Source organism: Hylaeus volcanicus, chromosome 7 (assembly GCF_026283585.1).
Source record: "Hylaeus volcanicus isolate JK05 chromosome 7, UHH_iyHylVolc1.0_haploid, whole genome shotgun sequence".
Lineage (NCBI taxonomy): Eukaryota > Metazoa > Arthropoda > Insecta > Hymenoptera > Colletidae > Hylaeus > Hylaeus volcanicus.
The window spans coordinates 13,724,455-13,746,055 of record NC_071982.1 but is presented as its reverse complement, the minus strand read 5'-3'; the positions used below and the strand labels follow the sequence as shown (position 1 = coordinate 13,746,055).

Genomic DNA, 21,601 nt, shown 5'->3' with positions numbered 1-21,601 from the left:
AAAATCATATGAATATAGATTTATGAATTTCTTACTATAAAATTATTTACACGAATAAGGAAACGAGTAGAAAGAAAGCGAAATTTAAAATTGAAGTATATATCTACTGCGCCCGCTATCAGAACTTCGTGCGTGTACCTTTTGAAAGATAGTTGGAGGCATTTAAATGATCGAGCAAATCTTTCCATGTGTATATCATACACGGAACGATGTGTTGACAACATATATATCCTCAAACAGAATCGTATGTGAACCGGTAGCTCCACGCTAAGGCCGTTCACTTGATTATCACCAGTCTTTCAGTAAATTTGCGTCGTTGGTTGTTACGTATAACGTCTTTAAATTCGCGCAGCTCGAAACAGTGATTATCTAAAGAAGTTCACCTTAACAAAAATCGGGGTATAGCGATTGTTTTTCTCGTGATTACAGGATTCTCCAAAGAGTTATGTCGACGGACGTGCGAGGAGTGGTATTGTCCGGGACCGAGCTAGCAAAGTGAGTTAAATTATTTTTTAAATACTTAAGTAACATATTTACGAATAGTTAATGACAATTTAAGAATTCTTAAAACAACTTTCCACGATGCATTCGTCTTTAAACATATTTCACTCATTCTTATGCGCTCCATTTTGACTTTTCAAGATCGACTTTCCGGGATCGGTATCGTGTTCCTTGCAATGACCTAACGTTTGAAATGAAATTACAGAAAGTACATGCATCTAAACTCTCGAAAATGTTAATCTGTCTTATGGAAAGCACGAGTATTTTCCATGTGAGGTTATGATTGCATCCAGTATCTAGATTATATAACGATAAAACATAGTTTATTTGAGCGTAAATACGTAAACGTACATACGTGTATGTAACATCGTCACACGAATTTCATGTTTACGGAAACGATTAATTTAAATATTTAGAAAACGAGTAAAGTTAGGATGCTGAGCACGTGTTCGTGCCCGCCAAATTTAAACGCGGGAAAAATACAGATACAGCATTAAAGATGCGTTCTAGTCTAGAGCTTCAATTTTTAGTTCTTTTCGAGAATTTTTTTTTAATCTATAAGAAATTATTATCAAGGATTTTGAAATAATCAAAATTAAAAGTAGGTCTACACTTTGAGAAAATGCAAAAAAAAAATTGATATTTTGAAAGTTCTAGACTAGAAAACCACCTTAAATGCGTGCAATTTTCTATATATATATATAAATTTACATCTAAAATGATTAAATCGTAGATAAATATGAGACACTTGTTATTGAAACACAAAATCTCTTTTAATTGTAAATGCATATTACGCAACAATTAGATAAAATTTAGAATGGATTTAAAACTTTTACTTGTATTCGTTTCTTTTAGTTTTAGAGTAATATAATTTCTAAATTTTATAATAATTTTATCTTTAAACAATTTGCAACGAAATTTACTAAAAGATTAAAAATATTCTTAAACGATCTAACGAATTGAATTTGATTCCCTCAGGGAGATCCGAGAAAACCTAGCAAAAGATGTTAAGGCTTTAAAAGGCAAACTGCCGAATTTCGTACCTGGTTTAGCGATTGTTCAAGTAGGAGGCAGGGAAGACTCAAATGTTTACATACGAATGAAAATAAAAGCGGCGGACGACATTGGAATCGCTGCGGAACACGTCAAACTCCCAAACACTACAACAGAAATCGAATTAATAAATAAAGTGAATAACCTGAACAATGATCCGAATATTCACGGAATTATTGTACAAATGCCCCTGGACAGTGTTAACCCAATCAATAGTCACCTGATTACAGATCTGGTGTCACCCGTCAAAGACGTTGATGGGTAAGTCCTTTATCATTATTATTTTTAATTATTCAATCAATTACGTAAACATTACAAATTCACTTATACCAAATGTATTGGATTTATTAAATGTAAATAAATAGTAAAAATTAATATTCGTTACATGCTGTAAAATTTTTAGTGAAATCAAATAATTATATAAAAATATAGAATATAAAAACTTCTTCGAACGAATCATTCTTTTTCTAAGAATATTCTAAAATTTATTTTTAACAGCGTATTGCACGAAAATTTGTAAAATTTGTTTCGTGGTGCGTTTAATATCGAGAAATTTTAAAAGAGAACTCAGATATCGCGACCTTTGACGCAAAAGTCAGATTAGATGATAAGAGTACAGTCATCTTAATAGCTTTTTATTTGTATACATGCAACTTCAATAACGACACCTTGCTATTTGCATTAGTAAGCTGTATAGTTTTAAAACTTTAAGTAAATATTATACAAAAATTGCATAATTTCAGGTTGAACACGATTAACGAGGGAAAAGCGGCCATCGGCGATATGACGGGATTTTTGCCGTGCACCCCAAACGGATGCATCGAACTTATCAAAAAGTGTGCTATCAAACATTGTTTAATTCCATTTTTCGACCTTGGTCTTAAATTACAAAAGTTACAAAATCCTAAAAATTCGGGAGAAGGAAAAGAGTTCTGCGATTATACAATAGAAAAAAAAATAATCACAAACTTTGTATTTCCTTTTTCAAAGATTTTTTAAATTTTCTATTCGTTGAAGGCAATTGACGAAACACCAACTGTTCTTTATGAAATATTGGTTGTTCGTCAAAATCAAATATGAAAGCAACTTTAATAATAGATAATAATTTCTACGACCAAGGAAATCATTTCGAGTTAACTTTAGTTTCTATGATAATGTTTACTAGGAGTGGAGTGCCTATCGCTGGTGCCCAAGCCGTAGTTTTAGGCAGAAGCAAAATTGTCGGTACGCCGGTAGCTGAATTATTGAAATGGCAAAATGCAACTGTAACGGTATGTCACTCGAAAACGAAGAATCTCCCGCAAGTTGTGAGTATCCGAATCGCACTTCGAATACATTCTAGAGTAACGAGAATCAATTAAAACAATCGTATTCTGTATTGACTGTAGACCTCACAGGCTGATATCTTAGTGGTTGCTATTGGTCAACCTCAGATGGTCAAGGGAAGCTGGATTAAACCAGGTGCAGTCGTAATCGACTGCGGAATAAATAGCATCCCAGGTAGACATAACGTTAAATTTTGCCTTTAGTATTATAAATTAATATACTTAAAATATATTATTAATACTAATAATACCATTTCCTCTAACGCAACCAAAGCCGAAAGCTGAACGCTACTAATTCCAACATTTCCAATAATATTGCATTCAATGGGTGAGGATCTTATTTTCATTGCACACTAAATAATAATCATCTTTATCGGTGTTAATGGGAATCGTAATAACATACATTTAATTCTGTCGTATTCTCAAATGACACCAAATAAAATGAGTCTAACAATTCTGCAATATTCCGTTTCAGATTCTACAAAGAAAAGCGGACAACGTTTAGTAGGCGACGTGGATTATGAAGAAGCAGCGAAGGTAGCTTCGTACATCACACCGGTACCTGGCGGCGTCGGCCCGATGACTGTAGCTATGTTGATGAAGAACACGGTAATCTCTGCTCAAAAATCAGCAGAGAAACTATTGAGTAATAAGTGGAACTTAAGACCTCTGAAGATCAATCCGCAAAAGCCTGTACCCAGCGATATAACAATATCAAGGAGCCAAGAACCAAAGTCGATCACGTCCTTAGCAGAAGAAATTGGACTACACCCAAACGAAATCAGTCCTTACGGTAGCAAGAAAGCGAAGATTGGTTTGAACGTTCTGAAGAGGTTGAAGCATCAACAAAACGGCAAACTCGTAGTAGTCGCTGGTATCACTCCAACGCCTTTCGGAGAAGGCAAGAGCACCACGTCGCTTGGCTTGGTGCAAGCTCTAACCGCCCACAAGGGAAAGAACACGTTCGTTACTTTAAGACAACCCAGTCAAGGTCCCACCTTCGGAGTCAAAGGTGGAGCTGCAGGTGGAGGATACTCGCAGGTATTGTCTACTCAAATAAAAAATTCAAATGAATCTTTCGCGCCGAAACACGATACAATTAATCCGTTAAATCCAGGTTATCCCCATGGAAGAGTTCAATTTGCATTTGACCGGCGACATCCACGCTGTGACCGCAGCCAATAATCTGTTAGCGGCGCAAATCGATGCTCGATATTTCCACGAATCTACTCAAACCGACAAGGCTCTTTACGATCGTCTTGTACCGACAGTCAAAGGCGAGAGGCGATTTTCGAAAATACAGTTGAGACGTTTAGAGAAGCTTGGTATTACAAAGACTGATCCAAATAGTTTGACAGAAGAAGAAATCAGAAAATTTGCAAGGCTCGACATCGATCCCGAAAATATTACTTGGACCCGAGGTATCATACGGTATATGTATGCAGAGTCGAGTATTTAAGACAGACAACTTGAATGATTCGCTTATTTTTTAAAGGTAGAAATGTTCTTTTACTACAAATAAAATCAAACGACTTCTCTCTCACGCATTCCTTTCTATTTAAAAAAAATTAACGAATTATCCAATTTACACGGCTCAAATACACCATTCTGTACAACAAACCATTAAATGAAAATACACGACACATGTAAAATATGCTTCTTTTAGTGGTTGACACGAACGATCGATTTTTGCGAAAAATCACTATCGGACAGAGCCCAACCGAAAAAGGTAAAACGCGAGAAACATCTTTCTGTATTTCTGTTGGTTCTGAAATAATGGCGATACTTGCACTCGCCACTAGCGTCGAAGACATGAAACAAAGGCTAGGTAACATGGTGGTAGCTTTCAACAAGAATGGAGAACCTTTAACTGCTGAAGATTTTGTTAGTATATTTACAACGTATATCGTCAAATAGTAAACGTGTTATACCGTTATTTTATGTGGAATTAAATTTAGGGTATGACCGGAGCAATGGCAATTTTATTGAAAGATGCCATTGAGCCAACGCTCATGCAATCCTTAGAAGGAACTCCGGTAATGGTTCATGCTGGACCGTTTGCAAACATAGCGCACGGTTGTTCTTCGATTATAGCAGACGCTATTGCACTGAAGCTAGTCGGACCAGAAGGTATCGTAGTAACGGAAGCTGGATTCGGTTCTGATATCGGAATGGAGAAATTCTTTGATATCAAATGTCGTACATCCGGACATGTGCCAAACGCTGTCGTACTCGTGACAACCGTTAGGGCACTGAAAATGCATGGTGGTGGTCCTCCAGTAACCGTTGGCGCTGCCTTGAAAAAAGAATACCGTGAGGAAAATCTTGAGTTAGTTAGGAAAGGTCTCCCGAATCTCCAAAAGCATATCAGTAACGGAGTTAAATTTGGTGTGCCAGTTATCGTCGCAATTAATGTACACGCGTAAGTTTAACAAAATGTAATTTCTACTTTATAGTTTTGCATACTAAGAAATATATAATTGTATGAAATCTGTTCCAGTACTGACACGCAGGCAGAATTAGAATTAGTAAAGGATGCAGCGATTAAAAGCGGTGCAACAGATGCAGTCATATGCAATCACTGGGCAGAAGGTGGCGCCGGCGCCATAGGCCTTGCGGAAGCAGTTATAGCAGCCACGAGCAAACCCAGTAATTTCAAATTATTGTACGATCTCCGTGACAGTATCGAAAACAAAATTAATATTATCGCCAAAGAAGTGTACGGAGCTGGACAAGTTGTACTTGCAGATAAGGTATAAAATTTTAAGTAATTTTGTTAAATACTTTTGTTTCTATGTTCTATACGATACTTCTATGTACATATGTAACAATTATTAATACAGGTGCAGAAAAAAATTGAATTGTACAATAAACTAGGGTACGATAAATTACCTCTTTGCATGGCGAAAACATCGAACTCTTTAACAGGCGATCCATCGATTAAAGGCGCACCTAAAGGTTTCACTCTCGATATTACAAATATATTTGCGTCTGTTGGAGCAGGTTTTGTAGTACCTATGGTTGGAGATGTAAGTACTCGAACGTATAACAATTATTAATTTCATAGGTACAATATCCAACTATGGTAATAACGCTATTTTTATAGATAATGATGATGCCAGGTCTTTCTACAAGACCAAGTATTTACGATATGGACTGGAACAGCGAAACAGATGAAATCGAAGGCCTATTTTAAATGTTGTATTTTGAATGTTGTAAACATTCCTATAATTCGACATAGCCTATTTTTAAGTATCTAGTAATAATTGTTACAATTGTTCTGTTTGATTCAAATGTTTTATTTTTCATCTGAATTATAGGATACTTACATTAGTATGTATTACAATGTACATGTGTTTCGACAAGATAAACTTCATTTTATACTAAATAAAATCGTAATAAAATCGTTCTGTACATTTGTTGTTCTACAAGTCAGAGCAATCTGAAGAGATTTTACCAATAGCTCGAAATTTTGCGGAACGCGATCTTGGATTTAAATTTACCTCTTCAGGTTGAGGAGTTATTACATGTTTGTGTAACATTTTCCATGGTGTTCTAATGGCTTCTTCCATTTCAATTGGATCATAAACTTTACCATGATGTACAAATTTTAATGCATCTTTATTAGCTACGTTATCTGTTATATTTCCGGAAATGTGCCTTTTAACAATTGTATCTTCTAAAGAATGGAAGGATATTGTTACTAAACGACCGTTAATTTTTAAATATGATGCAGCAAGAATAAGACCATAATTAATTTCATTTAATTCATTATTTATAAAAATTCTAAGTGCTTGAAATGTTTTTGTAGCACAATGAGCGGATCTACCAATTTGGTCATATCTTTTTTCATGAACAACAGACTCAATAAGTTTAACTAATTCTTCTGTTGTTCTTAGACTTCTAAAAGTGTATCGAGCATCGATAACAGCACGTGCAATTTTTTTAGATAGCTTCTCTTCACCATAGACTCTCAAGATCTGAGTTAAATCTATTTCAGATATTTTTTCTAAAACTTCGGCCGCTGTTGGTTCGTTGGGACATCGGAATCCGTCCATTCTCATATCCAATGGTCCATTTTTCGATATTGAAAATCCTCTTTCAGCAACATTAAATTGCATTGATGAACACCCAAAGTCAAATAAAAATCCATCGATACTATTCTTTTCTATTTTATGTTCACACAACAATTGTGGTAATTCTGAAAATCTCCCTAATAGAGGTATTACTTGTCCAGGATACTTTTCTGATAATTTTTGTGCAAATTCATATGCAACAGGATCCCTGTCCAATGCAAATATTTTCACATCAGGAGAAGATTCTAACATTTTGTTAGAATGTCCACCAGCACCAAATGTCATATCCACGTATATTTTCCCTGGTGATGGTTCTAAGTATTGTAATACTTCCTTAGCCATAACTGGTATGTGTGGTGCATTTTCATTGTCTTCAATTACTCTCTGACTAAAGGTTTCGGTATTTTCTAACATTTGAGTATCATTTTGTCTATGTAATGAAATATGTATGCTTCTACTACAATGTTTTATATCATAATGCCTTACTACAGAAATGAAATAAATTCTATGTGCTAACGCCTTTAGCATTGTAATAATTTACAATTTTTGAATATGTTCGTGAAAAAATCCCGTTATCTTCCTTGAAATATTCTTGCAGTTCTGGCGCGAGTGCTAAATTACATTGTTCTCTTGATAGCCCACTAGCACTGTCTATACGACTACGAACATACATTTGTCCATAATGATTGGATGTAATTCTTTTTAAGGACATGTAGTAACGATCACATACCTCACGATTTAATTGACTACTGGTTTCGCCTTTGGCAAATGCAATCTTTACTTGATCACGAATGTGCTGACTTAAATCTCTAAAATAAGTAGAAATTACCATGAAATGTTATACTATGACAAAAAACTACTGTAACTATATATTCAACTACTTAGAGTAGGGGTCTGCAAACTATGGCTTGGTGTCTGGATGTAGTCTTTGAAGTAAAAGTGATTTTTAAATGAATTTCACAACAGTATCACGATATTGCTGTTTCATTTTTCATGGTGGTAAAAAGTTGAAATTCATCAAACTTTATTACAAATCATTAACGTAGCACGCTTAAAACTTCAATGAAAAATACATAACACATTTCACATTCGTTACTAAGTATCCAAAAAATGTTATTATATGCAACTATATTCTATTAGATACAAAAAATGGGACAAATAGTATATCGGCGCTTTAAAAAACATCCTAACCTCATCATACACATTTTCATACAAAAATTGAAGACTTGATTCAAATAAATATGTCATTTATGTAAAAGATAGGGAATCATAAAGAAACGATACATTTATGAAGTCAAATGAAATTACCTGCCCGGTTTTGATCTATCCAATGGCCAAGCTTCTAATAATTTCATATAATTCCTGTATGTACCAGCCATTATTTATACACTTTTAGGAGCGCGTTCCAATTGGACTCTACTGAGAAATGAATGGTAACGCCATCGAGCAATACACTGCTTAAAATAATTATTAACCTACTAGCCGTACCCTCAAACGATAATATGAAATTTGTAATGATATTGTTCTTATCCTTGCCGCTAGAATTGAAAAAGTAGTCACCCGCAGAATGAAAGTATTTTTATGTTATTTAATGGATTTTGTGACTCAAATGATGACCAGAGCACCCTTCGTTGGACCTTCCTCTTTCGAATGAGCCCTCATTCAACCCAAAATATGCTAATATAAGAACGAAAAGCGAAAAATCGTGAAAACATTCCTAAAGAAGAGTTCCGTAATTTTATGGATAATGTAGAGCAAGTAACGTGACAAGTTTAGTTCGGGTAATCGGTATGAGATGGCGCTTACTGAAGACGACTCCTAACGTGAATTCGATACATATGCGACATTCTGGCATAACAGTGTCTATCCTTTCCCTACGTACTGTCTAAAACTCTGTCCCATTTTATACTATCTCTGCCATTTTAAATACTCAGGTATAAACCTTAGGATTATATCATTAGAGCTAATAAAATGTACAAATATTCCTTTATTTTTAACATACACGAAAATAATCCGTAATTATAAACATGCACTTTTTTTAGAAGCTTTATCTTTCAACTGTTTCTATAGACATTACATTGCATCCTAGAAGGCCATTGCCACTCCAACGATGTGGAACTAAAGTTAATGATACAATATTAGATCCACGTTTAACTTTTATCTCAATTGGCATATTTTCGCTGCTTGTTACTAATGAACCAATATCCTTTAATGATTTAAAATTCTGATAATCAATACCTCCAAATTTTAATATAAGATCTTCAACTTGAATTCCCTGTAAAAATGAATATACTGAATATAACAGTTCACAATTTCTTTGTTATTTTAATATTTCATGTACATATCTCACCGCTAACTCAGCTGGCGAACCATGGGTTACTAAGTTTACTCTCAAAAAAGGCTCCAATTGTAAACTATCTTGAATACTACTTGTTGCAGCTGCAACAGAACGTTCTGGTTCATTTCCTGCTAGAGCATGCACTTTGTGCAGACCTTCTTCTATTTTATTCATCAATGCAGTGTGATCATTTCTGAGACCTAATCATTTAACAAAGTACTAATAATTTGAAGTTAGAAAGTTTATACAACAAAACTTATACGATAGATAAACGCACATATTATTTTGTGTCTTGCATGCCTGACTTGGAAAACATCAATATCCTGTCGTGGATATCCTTCAGAATCGACTAGATTTTCATCCATACCGACACGATTCTATAATTGACAGAAAAAGATAATCATATTTCGGAAATTTGACAGGTCATGCTGTTTACAAAATAGATTGTATTTATTCTCAATGACATGGTTAGGCAAACGTTCATTATGAAGCAAAAGTATTTTACAATATACATACGGCATCTAAAATTTCTTTTAATGCTTTCAATTCCGATTCAATTTTATCTTTATCTTTCATGAGCTGGAGGACTTTATCCTTAGCTTCCTGTAACTCCATGTCGTCCACCATTTTTCCATTCATTAGATGCATCCTAAAAGATCACTGCTCACTAAGCCGCTCAGAGAGCGGGTTTTAGTGGCGCCATCGGTGGGAAAACGCCCAAGTTTATAGTAAAAAGAGTTTATAAGATGACGCCACCGATACATTTTACTTAATTATACTTTATTTTTCATAAATTCATAATTGATCAAATTCTTTGATCTATAGTACTAAAATATATTAGGTAATATGTCAAATTTATCATTTTTATAAATAGTTATTCAATGCAGCAATAAGTAATTCACCCTTTACTCAGTGGCGTCTTCAAGCAGCAACATAGGGAACTACTTTCACTACAAACTTGTGCGTTTTGCCACCGATGGCACCACTAGCACTAAAAACCGCTCACAGGAGTAGTCATATAGGGTGTCTTATCTCCAAAATATCGAAACATCTATTTAATTTCGTAAGAATAATAACATATGCCTTGAGTAGTAATTATTTTCTTCTTTTAATATTTTATATTATACATTTTTAATAAATATTCCATAAAATAGTATAACATGACGCAAATATAATAAAGTTTAGGACATTTGTAATTTTAAAAATAGAGCTTTCAAGTATCGCGCTTCGTACGCAACTGTCTGTTTACCTTGTGGAGTAGTCGAAAGCATATCTTGTAAGTCGAAAGGTTGTTCTACTACAGTCACTACATCCCTTCCGTAAACTAAAAATGAAAAAAAAAATCATATAAATGCCACGTACAATAACAGTAACATGACGTGTCATACTGACATTCATACCTTCGCAATGTTCTAAAAATTGTATACATTCCTGAAGCGTTGTATCTTTTAAAACTACCAATTGTTTGGCCAGTTGTTCTAAAAGAGACAGAAAACATCTCTTCGCATAGAACCAAGTATCTGTTCCTAACTTTTTATTATAAGGTTCCAAACTCTTCATTATTCTAGATATTCCGAACTCATAATTCCCTTTAGAACAATATAATGTACCAATTACTAAATTTACAATGCACAAGTGAAACAATTTTTGATCCTGATCTTCTCGCGATACCGCTTGTTCCTCTTTCTCTATCTTCTTCATTAATCCTTCAGCTTCTGTATTCTGTGATGTCAGTATATAACTTACGCATAAATTGGCGAGTACTATAGCGCTTACATCCAAAATCTGAAATTTGTTTACGATTTTGTAATCCATAATATCCAAATCGTAAAAAAAAAAAACGATTAAAAACGAAATAGCAACTAACATTATCATATTTTTTCCTAACAATTGGTTCGTAAAAACCCGTTGCTTCTTTAAATTTGTTTTCTTGCATAAATAGTGTATGAGCGACATTTAACTTCCATACATCGTGTTCGTTGCAAAATTCTACGCTTTTTCTAAAAATTTTCTCAACCTGCATGTAATTTCCAAGTTCCCAATAAATTTTGGCTTGTGCCATTAAAACGGGCACATATCTCTCCAAAGCTTCTTCGTAATCATTTACTGCTTTTTTGACAGCGTTATCGTCATGATTTAATCTTGCTTCTTGAACCCGTTTCGTTGCTTTTCTTAATGTTTCCATGTGTTTGTTGCCAAGATCGTCAAATTTACGATACGCTTCTTCAGGTGAAGTCTGTTGTGTAATTAATGCGTCCAAAAAATCATATAAATACTGAAATGTATGTAACATTAATGTTATTACGTTAAAAGATATTCAAATTTAATTTTTAAGCACGATGAAGAGTGTGTATGAGAACCCTTTCAATTTTAACGCCTCTAGTACCTTATGGTTCTTACAGCCCTGCATCTAAACATTGAATTGGTGAACCTAACCTTTACATCAAGCTTTCTTGTCATTGACTTATTACTACTATTTTAATACAAATAAGATAGTCGTAAAAATTGTAAACAACAAAGTTTTTGTTTAAAATATTTATCATTTATAAAAATGGTAAATTGTAAGGTAAATCAAATATTTCTTGGAGAAATTGCGTCTGTACAAAATTATGGAGCGTTCGTTAGAATTCCCGGCTGTTCAGCGCAGGGATTAATACATAAATCACAGGTAACATAGCAATATTATCGTAATAAATAATAAATCATCTACTTGTAGTGATTTATATGTAAATTATCTATATTTATACACTCTTCTTAGGTAAGCTCTGCTCATGTCGATGATGTAGCAGAGATCTTACAAAAAGGAGAACGAGTTTGGTGCAAAGTTATTACTGTAGGGGATGATGGTAAAATAGGATTATCTATGAAATATGTTAATCAAGGAAATGGCACAGATTTGGATCCCAATGGTGTAGAATTACAAAGAGACATGCAGAAGAAAAAAACTGCAGGAAAATATGAACGCAAAGCTATACATTTGGAAGCTGTTCTCAATACTACATGCACAAAGTGTGGGACAGCTGGTCATTTATCTAACGATTGCTTCATGTCCCCTGATGGGAAAAAATATGAATTAATCCCAGAGGTTGAAGAGGAAGTTGTAGTTCAGCCACAAGTTGAAACAAATGAGAAAGAGAAAGAGAAGAAACGTAAGCAAAAGAAGGCAAAGAAAAAACAAAAAGCTAAAAAACACAAGCAAGGCACAGATGATACTGATTCCGATGACAAGGAAGTAGTTAAGAAAAAGAAGAAGAAACATTCCAAAGACCAAAAGAAGAAAAAGAAGAAACACAGTAATTCTTCTGACAATGAAAATTCTAGTGAAAGTTCTTCTAGTCATGATGTTAAAGCTCATAAACGAAAGCGTTCAGAAAGTTTAGAGAAACGTACAAAGAAATGCAAACATTCAAAAAGTAAATATCCAGATCGATGAAAAACAGCATCATTTTGACAGAGTCAAGGCTACTTCTTATGTTATTTTTATAACTCCTTAAACCACTGAAGATATTATTTCTAATACACGATCTGTGACAGATACATCTACAGTACATGTAATGTTGTAATAATGAATATCATACTTACCGATGTTAAATACTTATAAGTCAAGTGCACATTTTCAGCTAGAACATCAGCAGCTAAATCATAATATTGATATTTACAATACAAAAGCAATAAATTAGCAAATGTTTCAGGTGGAAATGGATTTTGTTGCAATAAAAATTGTAATTTTTCAAATCCCTCGCTTGGTTTTATATCCATATTTATTAAGGCCTGGTTATGTAAAGTAACAGCATCAAGTTCTTCTTCAGATCTAGGAGGCATATCTGTTAAAGCTTCTTTTGCTGCTTCATCTAAAAACATTAAATAAAAATCACAAAAACTATTAGATACAACAAATAATTTAAATTTTTTGTATATAATTACAATTTTGCAATTGATATTCAATTGCTGCTTTTAAGTTGAATGCCTCTGTTAAAGCTGTTTCATGAAGTGTCAATGTATTTCCAACACTCCGTACTTCTATACCTTCTGTTGTCATTCCTACTCCTAATTCTGGATGTTCTCTTATACCTTGCTCAATAATATCAGCTAACATAATATATAATACAATGCAAGTTAAATGAATTTAATTCACAATGCTTTAGATATGATGATAATAATAATAAATATAACTGTTACCAATGTGTTTTAGCGATGCAGCAAATTCTTTTAATTTGAAGTAACAAAGTGCTACATTATATGACAAATGAGGTTTAAAACCTGCAATTTGCAATGCATTTGAAAATCTTTTCAAAGCTTGCTCATACTGTTCTTCCTAAAAGAAAAAAAAAAGATTAAAAATAGATAAATCCTCCTTTATAAGAGAATTCTTGTTTCACTTTGATACCTTATACAAAAGACATCCTAAATTGATTTCTGTGTCAATATCGTCTGTTGGACATTGATCCACAAGACTTTTTGCAGCAACCATATCCTCTTGGCCATATTTTATTGCTGCCTCTAGCTTTTTTACTTTAAATTCTAAATTACTATGATTAATAATATTGGAACATATTGTCCAAGCTTCTTGGTACATACATGCTTGATGCAAAGATTGAGCATGATATAATTTGTATACATTTTCATCTGGGCACAACTGAACCAATTTTTCATAACACTGTGCAGAAGCTATAAAATCTTGTGTGTAGAAATAACAGTGAGCAAGAAGTGATAAGCAAGGTCTGGACTGCAAAATAATTTATGGAGTATATACATATTTAAATTATTGAGATAAATAAAAATTATGTTATTTTAATGTAATGTTACATACAGAAGTATAAGAATCTAGAAGTGTAACCAAAACTTTTATTGTTTCTGCATATCGTTGTTCTTTAATCTGAAAAATGAATATTTCCATTTTGTGTTTGCATCAAGAAATATAAAAATTGTTTTTGACATTTATCATTTAATCTTAAATTGGGTATATTGTTTGAACATTGATAGTTATGGACAAAAACATACGATTAAGCATCCTTATTTCCATTCTTATAAATTCATATAAATAATTAAGTTATAAATATATAATCTACCATTGTATAAATTGTTTTTGTATATTCTCCATCTTTTATATGCACATTTTGTATAAATGTACTCATGTTCTTTTATAATCACACTCGTTTATTCACCAAAATTTTAATGAATTAGTCTTTAAACAGACATTTTATTCAACTGATACATACAGGCGCGCAATGTTTTGGTAAATCGTTCATGTCGTAACTATGGAAACAATTACTTTTTATGTACACTATACAGAAAAGTAAATTCTCACACTTGTATTCTTTGAGGGGAAAAAAACACGAGCAGTGTAGAAAATAAAATTTTAATAACAAATCTATGAATACATTGAAAGGGAAAATGAGTTATGACGTAAATAAATATTAATAGAAATTTATTGGGCTTATATCACAACAATTATTTCATAGTTTATACAAAATAGTTCCTTACAATATTTGTTACATGATTAAATACTGCATTTACATATTTATACAAAATAATAGTCACTGATTTATTTCTTCTGTTCGTAAGCTTATTTGGAATTCGTTTTCACATAAAACTGTAAAACTACTAGCGTTCTTCCTTTTTATTTGTGTTTAATAAAGTGAATTTTATGAAGTACACAGTACGCATTCACCGGGCAAAAAAATTTCACCACCATCGTACATACATTGCATAACGTAATAAAGAAACGGTTTCATGACCTAGCGCAAAGGTAATCAAAGATCGCTTTCGTAAACTGTAGAATATATCAAAACATGTTCTAGATGTCAAGAAAGGTTGTCATAAAGTGGCGCTATCTTAAGGACAGTGAACGTATAAAATAATATCCAACTTTCAAAGAAAGGACTTGATTTGGTGCGATCCGTTTTAATCCACAATCATATACATCCGAGACTACGTGCAAACGTAGTAGGAACTAATGGACATTGAAGATTGGTGTTTTGATCACTGTTACGCCTATAGGTGTTTCGCAGATTCGATAATATACACACGTATGTACATATACAGCGTGTGCTAACATTTATGGTCCAAACTGTGGGCACATATAATACTAATCAAAATAAGTAAAAAAAAAGATGATCTTCGATTTATAAATAAAAATTTAATTTCGTCGTATCAAGTATCTCAAGTGTCTTCCTTCTATTTCGACACATTCTTTGTGTTTTCTTAGTTCATCAATAAAAAAAGAAACACACAAATTATAAGTTACTTACTGTAAGACAGTTGCCTCAGTATCGTATTTGGTAGCGATTACTAACAGTCCCTCTTATAAAAAAATAAGGGGGAAAACTAGGCATAAATGTGTTGATGAATTTATCAAAACGGACGAGATACACTTTCAACACTTATTGTGATGAAATAAAGTTTATCCTTACACGTAACTCAATAACTGTTGATTTCTACACTCATGCTTACTAACATCTTTTTGCTCTATTCTGATAAGTACTATATGTGTTTACAGTACAGATCATTCTAACCGCAGTTCCGTAAAGTCGGGTTTATTAACGCTTTTTTGACTTATTTTGATTACTGTCCCGCCAATATGTATATGTAGAAAGTCAAACTCACTCAAAAATGTAATTTGAACCAATTTAATCGTAATTTGAAATTCCCATTCTAAACAGCGTCGTTATGGCTGATTGTGAGCCATACTTGGCCCGAGCGAAGAAAATTTCTTTGTTTAAAAACAAACGATTAGTTTACATGGAAACATCTTCTGTTTAAAATTTAAACAGAGAAATACCTAGAACGAAAGAGATGAACTCTGACCGTTTATTTTTAAACAAAGAAACTTTCTTCTCTCGGATCGAATTATATGATTCAGCGATAGTAGTTGAAGGTTAAAAAGGTTAAGAACCACAAGTTTGGCCCATTAATTTTAGCAAACCCTGTATGTATGTGCATGTGGTATGTAAACGAAACGTTCATACGTATAAGCAGTGCGGCTGCGGTCCCGATAGCGAGGTAGTACCGTACGCAGATCGAGTGCGTGTGTGATTTCCCTCGTTGGAGAAATGTCGTCGGCATTCGTGGCCGCGAAATAAACGACGAAACATGTCCGGACCGATAGTCAGTCGTGCACGGACACCCGGCGGTGATGTTCAAATAGGTGCAACGGTGGTTTGCGTAGTTTGTCACAGAACTGACAAGCTGTTAAGGTGTTCACGGTGCAAGGCCGTCTTCTATTGCACCAAAGAACACCAAAGGTGGGATTGGAAACGTCATAAAGAATTTTGTGCCACTCATTCTGTACGATCGATTGTGCCAGATACAGTTTCAGCTGCTAATAAAAATTCCCTTCCGGAGTCTGCCAAGAAAAATTCCTCCCTTGAAAACTGCCAGCCCTCGACTACACCAGTGGTTTCTAACCTAAACGAGAAGCCAGTGTCAGAAACAACGCGGGGATCGAACACCGTCCCGAAAGTGAATCACAAGGCGAAACATCTTGAAGGTACCTAAAATTCAATTTTTACCTTCCTCAATTTTTGCTCCGAAGTCTGTCAATTCTTTGAATTTTATTATTATTGATTATTTTGTACATACTAAGTTGCCTTGCTCTATAAGGAGGAACAAAGTTTAGTGAAATACATTTAAGTACTGAATACCAAAGAATTTAGTATTCATCTGGTTCATTGCAATTGGAATAAAATACTATTTCATTGGTATACTGTTTTCGGAATTAGATTTGGAAATACTATTTTGTTGAAAGTACAGCTTTGTTTAAATTAATTTATTTGTAATATCTGGGTTTGAATAATGTTTGAAATATTTTTATTGATGGCATAATAAGTGTATTTCAAATGTAACATGAAAGCTTGAGAAAATCGATAAAGTAATGTCAATAAAGACAGTTTATTTTGGTTCATATTTTGAAACTGTCAAATGACATATTTTAAGTATCATGATGGTAAAAATAAAAATGAAATGGTATCTGTGACAGTTGTAGGTTAACTTTGAAATATATGTATTTCATAGCTTAGCTACTATTTTATTTGCCTTTACTTTGGTAAATATCTAACTAAAGATTCATTTTAAAGGGGATTGATACAATGTTTATCAGTTTTGTTTTATTGGAATTAGTGTTACATATTTTATTGTATTGCTTACAGGAATCAGCAAACAAGCAGAAGAAGTAAAAGGACAATCAACGGATAAGAAAAGCCAAAGTCTTAAGAGTAAACCCAATAGCACTAAGGCAAAAGGTACTCGTAATAGTAGAGCGGATGGTTGGACTTCTCCTATAACATTCGAAGGAAGTTCAGAAGATACAATCCTAGGGGCCAGAGCAGAACTACTGAATCCTGCTCTAGAGAGCTCAAGAATTCTTGATAATCTTCAAGATAATGAATTAAACATGCCTACCCATCATCATAACGGTATGAAGACCTTCCCGGAGGTTCACTTGGCTCGCGAAGAGGAATTTTTACCACCTTTCCTTCACAAAAATAGAAATAATCTTGAAGAGTTAATAGATGAAATATGCAGAAATGTGATTAGGGACATGGATGAATATGGTGTGTGCGTAGTGGACAATTTTCTAGGCACAGATAAAGGTCTCGCAGTGTTAAACGAAGTTTTAAATATGTACAGTGCTGGATTATTTAAGGATGGACAGTTGGTTTCTAATAAAGCAGGTGCAAATGACTTAAAAACAATTCGTGGTGATCAAATAACGTGGCTGGATGGAAAAGAAAAACAATGTCAAAATATTGGAATGCTTATATCCCAAGTTGATGCTATCATTATGAGGGCAAACAAAATGCGGAACAATGGAAAGATGGGAAATTATACGATCAATGGAAGAACTAAGGTAAACAAACATAACTATATTCTTAATATTTCCACTAGGTTTAAGAAACTTTAATGCAACTGCATAATTTGCTGAAAGTACAGTTGTTGTACACATGACAAGCACATTGTAGCATTATGCAGCGATCTGTTTGGTTTTAAATGAACTGGTTTTGTCAAAGATCATAGTTGAACTATTTATGGTGGCATATAATCATATAATGATATAGTGGCAGATTTAAAATAAATTTTTATGTTTAGTTTTAAGCATGTAACATAATATTGATTCAGTTAGTAGTTCTCACAATAAGTAATTTTTACTTGTAGTTAAAATGATAAATTTTGTATTGCATTACGTTGATTATGCGTAAAATATCGATTTGTCGGACGTGTAATCGATTTTCAATTATAAATACGGAATGAAATATTTAATATTGAACAAGTAATGATAACTTTTCTGTTGACAATCCATCGTAAATGAATCAATAAACGTTGCTTTTTGTTTTCCGAATTATGCAACATCAATTAAACCTAGTTCGTCGAAATAAATTATTTGTACGACTGACCTGGGAAAACAAACTACTGTTTTCCGCAATGTCTGTCGTAATCGAGTTAGTCACACGGATACAGGTCTTCCACGTTTTCCTGATTTGTCATGAAACGCTCGGTATCGGCGTGAAAGAACATCGCGTTCCCGTGAATATCGGCGTTTAATCTCGTAGGCGTTGAGGAGATGAAGTAAGGGCGAGGGGACGGAGAGACAGTGGTAGGCAGAGAAGGTCAGGATCCCGAAATTACAATGATCTTTCAGAGAGCTCGAGTGCCAAACGAGAGAGCCGAGGCGAGAGTGAGAACACGACGTAGTGCGGTCGGTCACGTACGCCGTATGGCTGGCTCGTTCCACGTTATCTCTTTCTTCTGCTCGTGCAGACTCTCCCTTTCATCTTCCAAACCAGAAAGCAACCGGCGTTTAATGAGTGTTCTCGATAATACGTCTCGTCTTTTGTAAACAGTACCTGGAATGCGTGGTACAGGTGAAACGTTGCTGGGTCGGAAAACTAAACATGAAAAATATCAGTGATCCGTCGTATCGTATCTCGTAGCGCACGTGTACTCGCAATCAGTTATTTTTGTATTTGTCGAAGACATTGGAATCTTGTTATACAGAACAATGTTGTTTCGGAGGCTGAATGCAATGGTGGAATTAAATGTCTATTTTGATCATTGGTTGGGAAACTTGTTAGGCCGTGCTCCTCTTTTCTTTAATAGAACTGTATATTTGTATTCAATCCGTCTTATAGTGTGAAAGTGGAAGAAGAAAACTTGGTTTTTGGAGCAATGAACGGAAGTAACTTCGTTAATATTTACGACCAGTTGTGATTCTGGCCCTCTTCATGTTAACATTCCGTAGCACAGATTCCCAAATGATGTAAAGAATTTAAGGAAGAATGAACATTCATAGGTATTATTATCTACAATAAAATGCTTCGGTATAAAACTATTATTAGAAAGATTGAGTAAATATTTTGAAAATAGTGGCATGAATACTTGATATGATTTTCACAGCTTAGAATAGTGAAAATAGTTTAGCAAAACTTTGAACTTAATAGTTTATATAGCTATACTGTGACATGACCAAGAAAAATCATTATTACAAACTGAAAGCGACGATCAATTTATCAGTAATGTGTGTAGCAATATTCCGCAAAGAATTGTTAAAAAATGTTATTTATCTTGTTGGCAATGATAAGGTTGATACAACAACGCAGCTACGCGGCTAATCGTCTGGACAAAAATTCAATTGTACTATCAGGCTTCCCCTTTCAGACTAAACAACTTTCCAGTGAATGTATTTGTAAATATACCACCAGTCTTATAATCGTTACAGTTTGATATATACAATTAAAGTTCCAAACACTTACTCAATTAATGTATTTTTCAAATAAACGAAATTTGTGGGTGTCAATATACAGAACGTCCTGTCTGTGAGTGTTTGTGTGACAAAAAATGGTGTGTCATTTTTCAAAGTCACCGATATTTTATCACACAAAAGCATACATTCTTATCTCTCATATCTTGTTGTAGATATTAATATCAATGTGTTCAGTCATGCATAGATTTGCGACTTTTAACTGACCTTGAGCATTCAAACTCTAAAACAATGATAGCCATAGCGTTGTTACTTTCAGGTTACTTCTGGTCAATTTTAATAATTTTCATCACTTAAGATGGTATCAAATTAAATAAGACGTCACCCAAATAATAAATGTTTAATTCGCTCTTTTTTAATAAATCGATCAACTGGGAGATAAATTCTTAAATCTCAGTTTCTCAGAAACAAATAATTTTTCATAACATTTCTAGTTTGATCTAAACCATTTCGATATGCTCTAGAACGCCAACAATGAAAAATTTCAAGTATTAGGTTGTCCCAAAATTTTCTTTCCCTTTATTATTATAAGTAATACATGCACAATAGTTTATGTTTTATGTTACATTACCGAATTGTGCACGATTCATTTTGCTCAATTACTGTTACAACATGAATATCTATGAAATTATTGGGTTGTCCGGAGAGTTCGTGCCAATTTTTAAGAAAAATTCAAAGGCATATTTGAATTTTTATATATATTTATTGAATTATATGAATACCATTTTGCTCCACGACCGTTCCACCTTTTAAGGGATGCACCCATGTTAATTGTTTTCGATCATTCCGATATAAACAGACGTGTACCACCTATCAACAATCGGCACGGACTTTCCAGACAAACTAATAGATTGTCTATTTATAGAAACACGACCACGTAAAATAATTGAACGCAACTCGCGAAAGAAACTTTCGGGACAACCTGATGATATTAAAATGATGCTTCGGGAAGCATCGCGGCTATCTCCGTTAATTTCCATTTAGTATCAATACTGGAAGTTTGTTTGGCACGATAACTTTTTTCGACGATCATGACTGAACGTGTTTGCGTCCGGCCGTTCACTTTCGATTAAATCCTTACAAGCGACCGGTTGCATCTCGCTCTTTAACCTTGGCGAAGGTGAAAGAATCGAGGTGCATGCATATGCATTTGTATATGCACACACAGTTGCCCGGATGAGAGCGTGGCAATCGTCTGGGGACGAATTCATTCGTCTCCGTGACGTTTCCGTAAGGGTATTTATAATACATACAACTGTTGGTTGTTGACTTTCCGATCGACTCGAAGGAATACCTTCCGTGTACTTTGTAATTGTAATGACTTCTTGTTAGCGACGATGCGTTTGCAATAGTAAATTTATTCGTTTCACCTTTACAGCTAAGCAGTGGACCTAACTTTTTTATTTATTTATTTTTTTTTTTATTTTTGAAGCTTTTAAATCTCAAAGGAGAGATTTATTCGCTTTACATGTTGTTGACAATATACAGGGTGTCCCAAAAGTCGAGGAGGAGCCGGAAATGGGGGGTAGCTGAGACGATTCTGAACAACAAT

General features: G+C 33.9%; 7 protein-coding genes across 7 annotated transcripts in view; 3 read left to right on the top strand and 4 right to left on the bottom strand.

Annotated features, from left to right (window-relative positions):
* The first annotated feature begins 247 nt into the window (after positions 1-247).
* Positions 248-6,293, top strand: LOC128879399 (C-1-tetrahydrofolate synthase, cytoplasmic). Its single transcript, XM_054128493.1, has 12 exons — positions 248-495; positions 1,480-1,815; positions 2,298-2,390; positions 2,720-2,861; positions 2,943-3,054; positions 3,355-3,920; positions 3,997-4,300; positions 4,546-4,763; positions 4,838-5,301; positions 5,380-5,632; positions 5,723-5,908; positions 5,986-6,293. Exons 1-12 carry the CDS (start codon positions 446-448, stop codon positions 6,073-6,075), a joined length of 2,814 nt encoding a protein of 937 aa, XP_053984468.1. The 5' UTR covers positions 248-445; the 3' UTR covers positions 6,076-6,293.
* On the bottom strand, positions 6,155-7,483 carry LOC128879400 (probable methyltransferase-like protein 15 homolog). Its single transcript, XM_054128494.1, has one exon. The coding sequence runs from the start codon at positions 7,481-7,483 to the stop codon at positions 6,305-6,307; it is 1,179 nt and encodes a 392-aa protein (XP_053984469.1). The 3' UTR covers positions 6,155-6,304.
* Positions 7,461-8,423, bottom strand: LOC128879401 (ubiquinol-cytochrome-c reductase complex assembly factor 2). The gene is made up of 2 exons (XM_054128495.1): positions 8,264-8,423; positions 7,461-7,764 (listed from the first exon to the last, which is right to left on the bottom strand). Exons 1-2 carry the CDS (start codon positions 8,332-8,334, stop codon positions 7,461-7,463), a joined length of 375 nt encoding a protein of 124 aa, XP_053984470.1. The 5' UTR covers positions 8,335-8,423.
* A 504-nt stretch (positions 8,424-8,927) lies between these two features.
* Positions 8,928-9,948, bottom strand: LOC128879480 (26S proteasome non-ATPase regulatory subunit 9). Its single transcript, XM_054128654.1, has 4 exons — positions 9,810-9,948; positions 9,571-9,670; positions 9,306-9,493; positions 8,928-9,230 (listed from the first exon to the last, which is right to left on the bottom strand). The coding sequence occupies exons 1-4, from the start codon at positions 9,939-9,941 to the stop codon at positions 9,003-9,005; spliced, it is 648 nt and encodes a 215-aa protein (XP_053984629.1). The 5' UTR covers positions 9,942-9,948; the 3' UTR covers positions 8,928-9,002.
* Positions 9,949-10,288: 340 nt separating this feature from the next.
* Positions 10,289-16,011, bottom strand: LOC128880528 (tetratricopeptide repeat protein 30A). The gene is made up of 9 exons (XM_054130723.1): positions 14,363-16,011; positions 14,104-14,169; positions 13,681-14,019; positions 13,473-13,608; positions 13,218-13,382; positions 12,876-13,144; positions 11,161-11,568; positions 10,694-11,078; positions 10,289-10,617 (listed from the first exon to the last, which is right to left on the bottom strand). The coding sequence occupies exons 1-9, from the start codon at positions 14,426-14,428 to the stop codon at positions 10,475-10,477; spliced, it is 1,977 nt and encodes a 658-aa protein (XP_053986698.1). The 5' UTR covers positions 14,429-16,011; the 3' UTR covers positions 10,289-10,474.
* Positions 11,664-12,876, top strand: LOC128880527 (zinc finger CCHC domain-containing protein 17-like). Its single transcript, XM_054130722.1, has 2 exons — positions 11,664-11,961; positions 12,052-12,876. The coding sequence occupies exons 1-2, from the start codon at positions 11,845-11,847 to the stop codon at positions 12,724-12,726; spliced, it is 792 nt and encodes a 263-aa protein (XP_053986697.1). The 5' UTR covers positions 11,664-11,844; the 3' UTR covers positions 12,727-12,876.
* A 228-nt stretch (positions 16,012-16,239) lies between the features above and the next one.
* The window catches only part of LOC128880524 (egl nine homolog 1), an 18,055-nt gene continuing 12,693 nt past the window's right edge, over positions 16,240-21,601 (top strand). The window contains exons 1-2 of the mRNA XM_054130713.1: positions 16,240-16,782; positions 17,441-18,141. Of these exons, the coding sequence (XP_053986688.1) occupies positions 16,386-16,782; positions 17,441-18,141 (1,098 nt within the window). The 5' untranslated portion in view covers positions 16,240-16,385. The remainder of the gene's footprint in view (positions 16,783-17,440; positions 18,142-21,601) is intronic.

Coding starts and splice junctions, on each gene's coding strand:
- LOC128879399 (XM_054128493.1), top strand. CDS start 446: ATGTCGACGGACGTGCGAGGAGTGGTATTGTCCGGGACCGAGCTAGCA. Junction 496..1,479: donor TCCGGGACCGAGCTAGCAAA/GTGAGTTAAATT, acceptor TGATTCCCTCAG/GGAGATCCGAGAAAACCTAG. Junction 2,862..2,942: donor CGAAGAATCTCCCGCAAGTT/GTGAGTATCCGA, acceptor TATTGACTGTAG/ACCTCACAGGCTGATATCTT.
- LOC128879400 (XM_054128494.1), bottom strand. CDS start 7,483: ATGCTAAAGGCGTTAGCACATAGAATTTATTTCATTTCTGTAGTAAGG.
- LOC128879401 (XM_054128495.1), bottom strand. CDS start 8,334: ATGGCTGGTACATACAGGAATTATATGAAATTATTAGAAGCTTGGCCA. Junction 7,765..8,263: donor GATAGATCAAAACCGGGCAG/GTAATTTCATTT, acceptor TACTTATTTTAG/AGATTTAAGTCAGCACATTC.
- LOC128879480 (XM_054128654.1), bottom strand. CDS start 9,941: ATGCATCTAATGAATGGAAAAATGGTGGACGACATGGAGTTACAGGAA. Junction 9,671..9,809: donor TAAAAGAAATTTTAGATGCC/GTATGTATATTG, acceptor TGTCAATTATAG/AATCGTGTCGGTATGGATGA. Junction 9,231..9,305: donor GTTCGCCAGCTGAGTTAGCG/GTGAGATATGTA, acceptor TCATTTTTACAG/GGAATTCAAGTTGAAGATCT.
- LOC128880527 (XM_054130722.1), top strand. CDS start 11,845: ATGGTAAATTGTAAGGTAAATCAAATATTTCTTGGAGAAATTGCGTCT. Junction 11,962..12,051: donor GATTAATACATAAATCACAG/GTAACATAGCAA, acceptor CACTCTTCTTAG/GTAAGCTCTGCTCATGTCGA.
- LOC128880528 (XM_054130723.1), bottom strand. CDS start 14,428: ATGAGTACATTTATACAAAATGTGCATATAAAAGATGGAGAATATACA. Junction 13,383..13,472: donor TGCATCGCTAAAACACATTG/GTAACAGTTATA, acceptor ATATTATGTTAG/CTGATATTATTGAGCAAGGT. Junction 11,569..12,875: donor CTTATAAGTATTTAACATCG/GTAAGTATGATA, acceptor CATACATTTCAG/TATTTATATGATTTTTTGGA.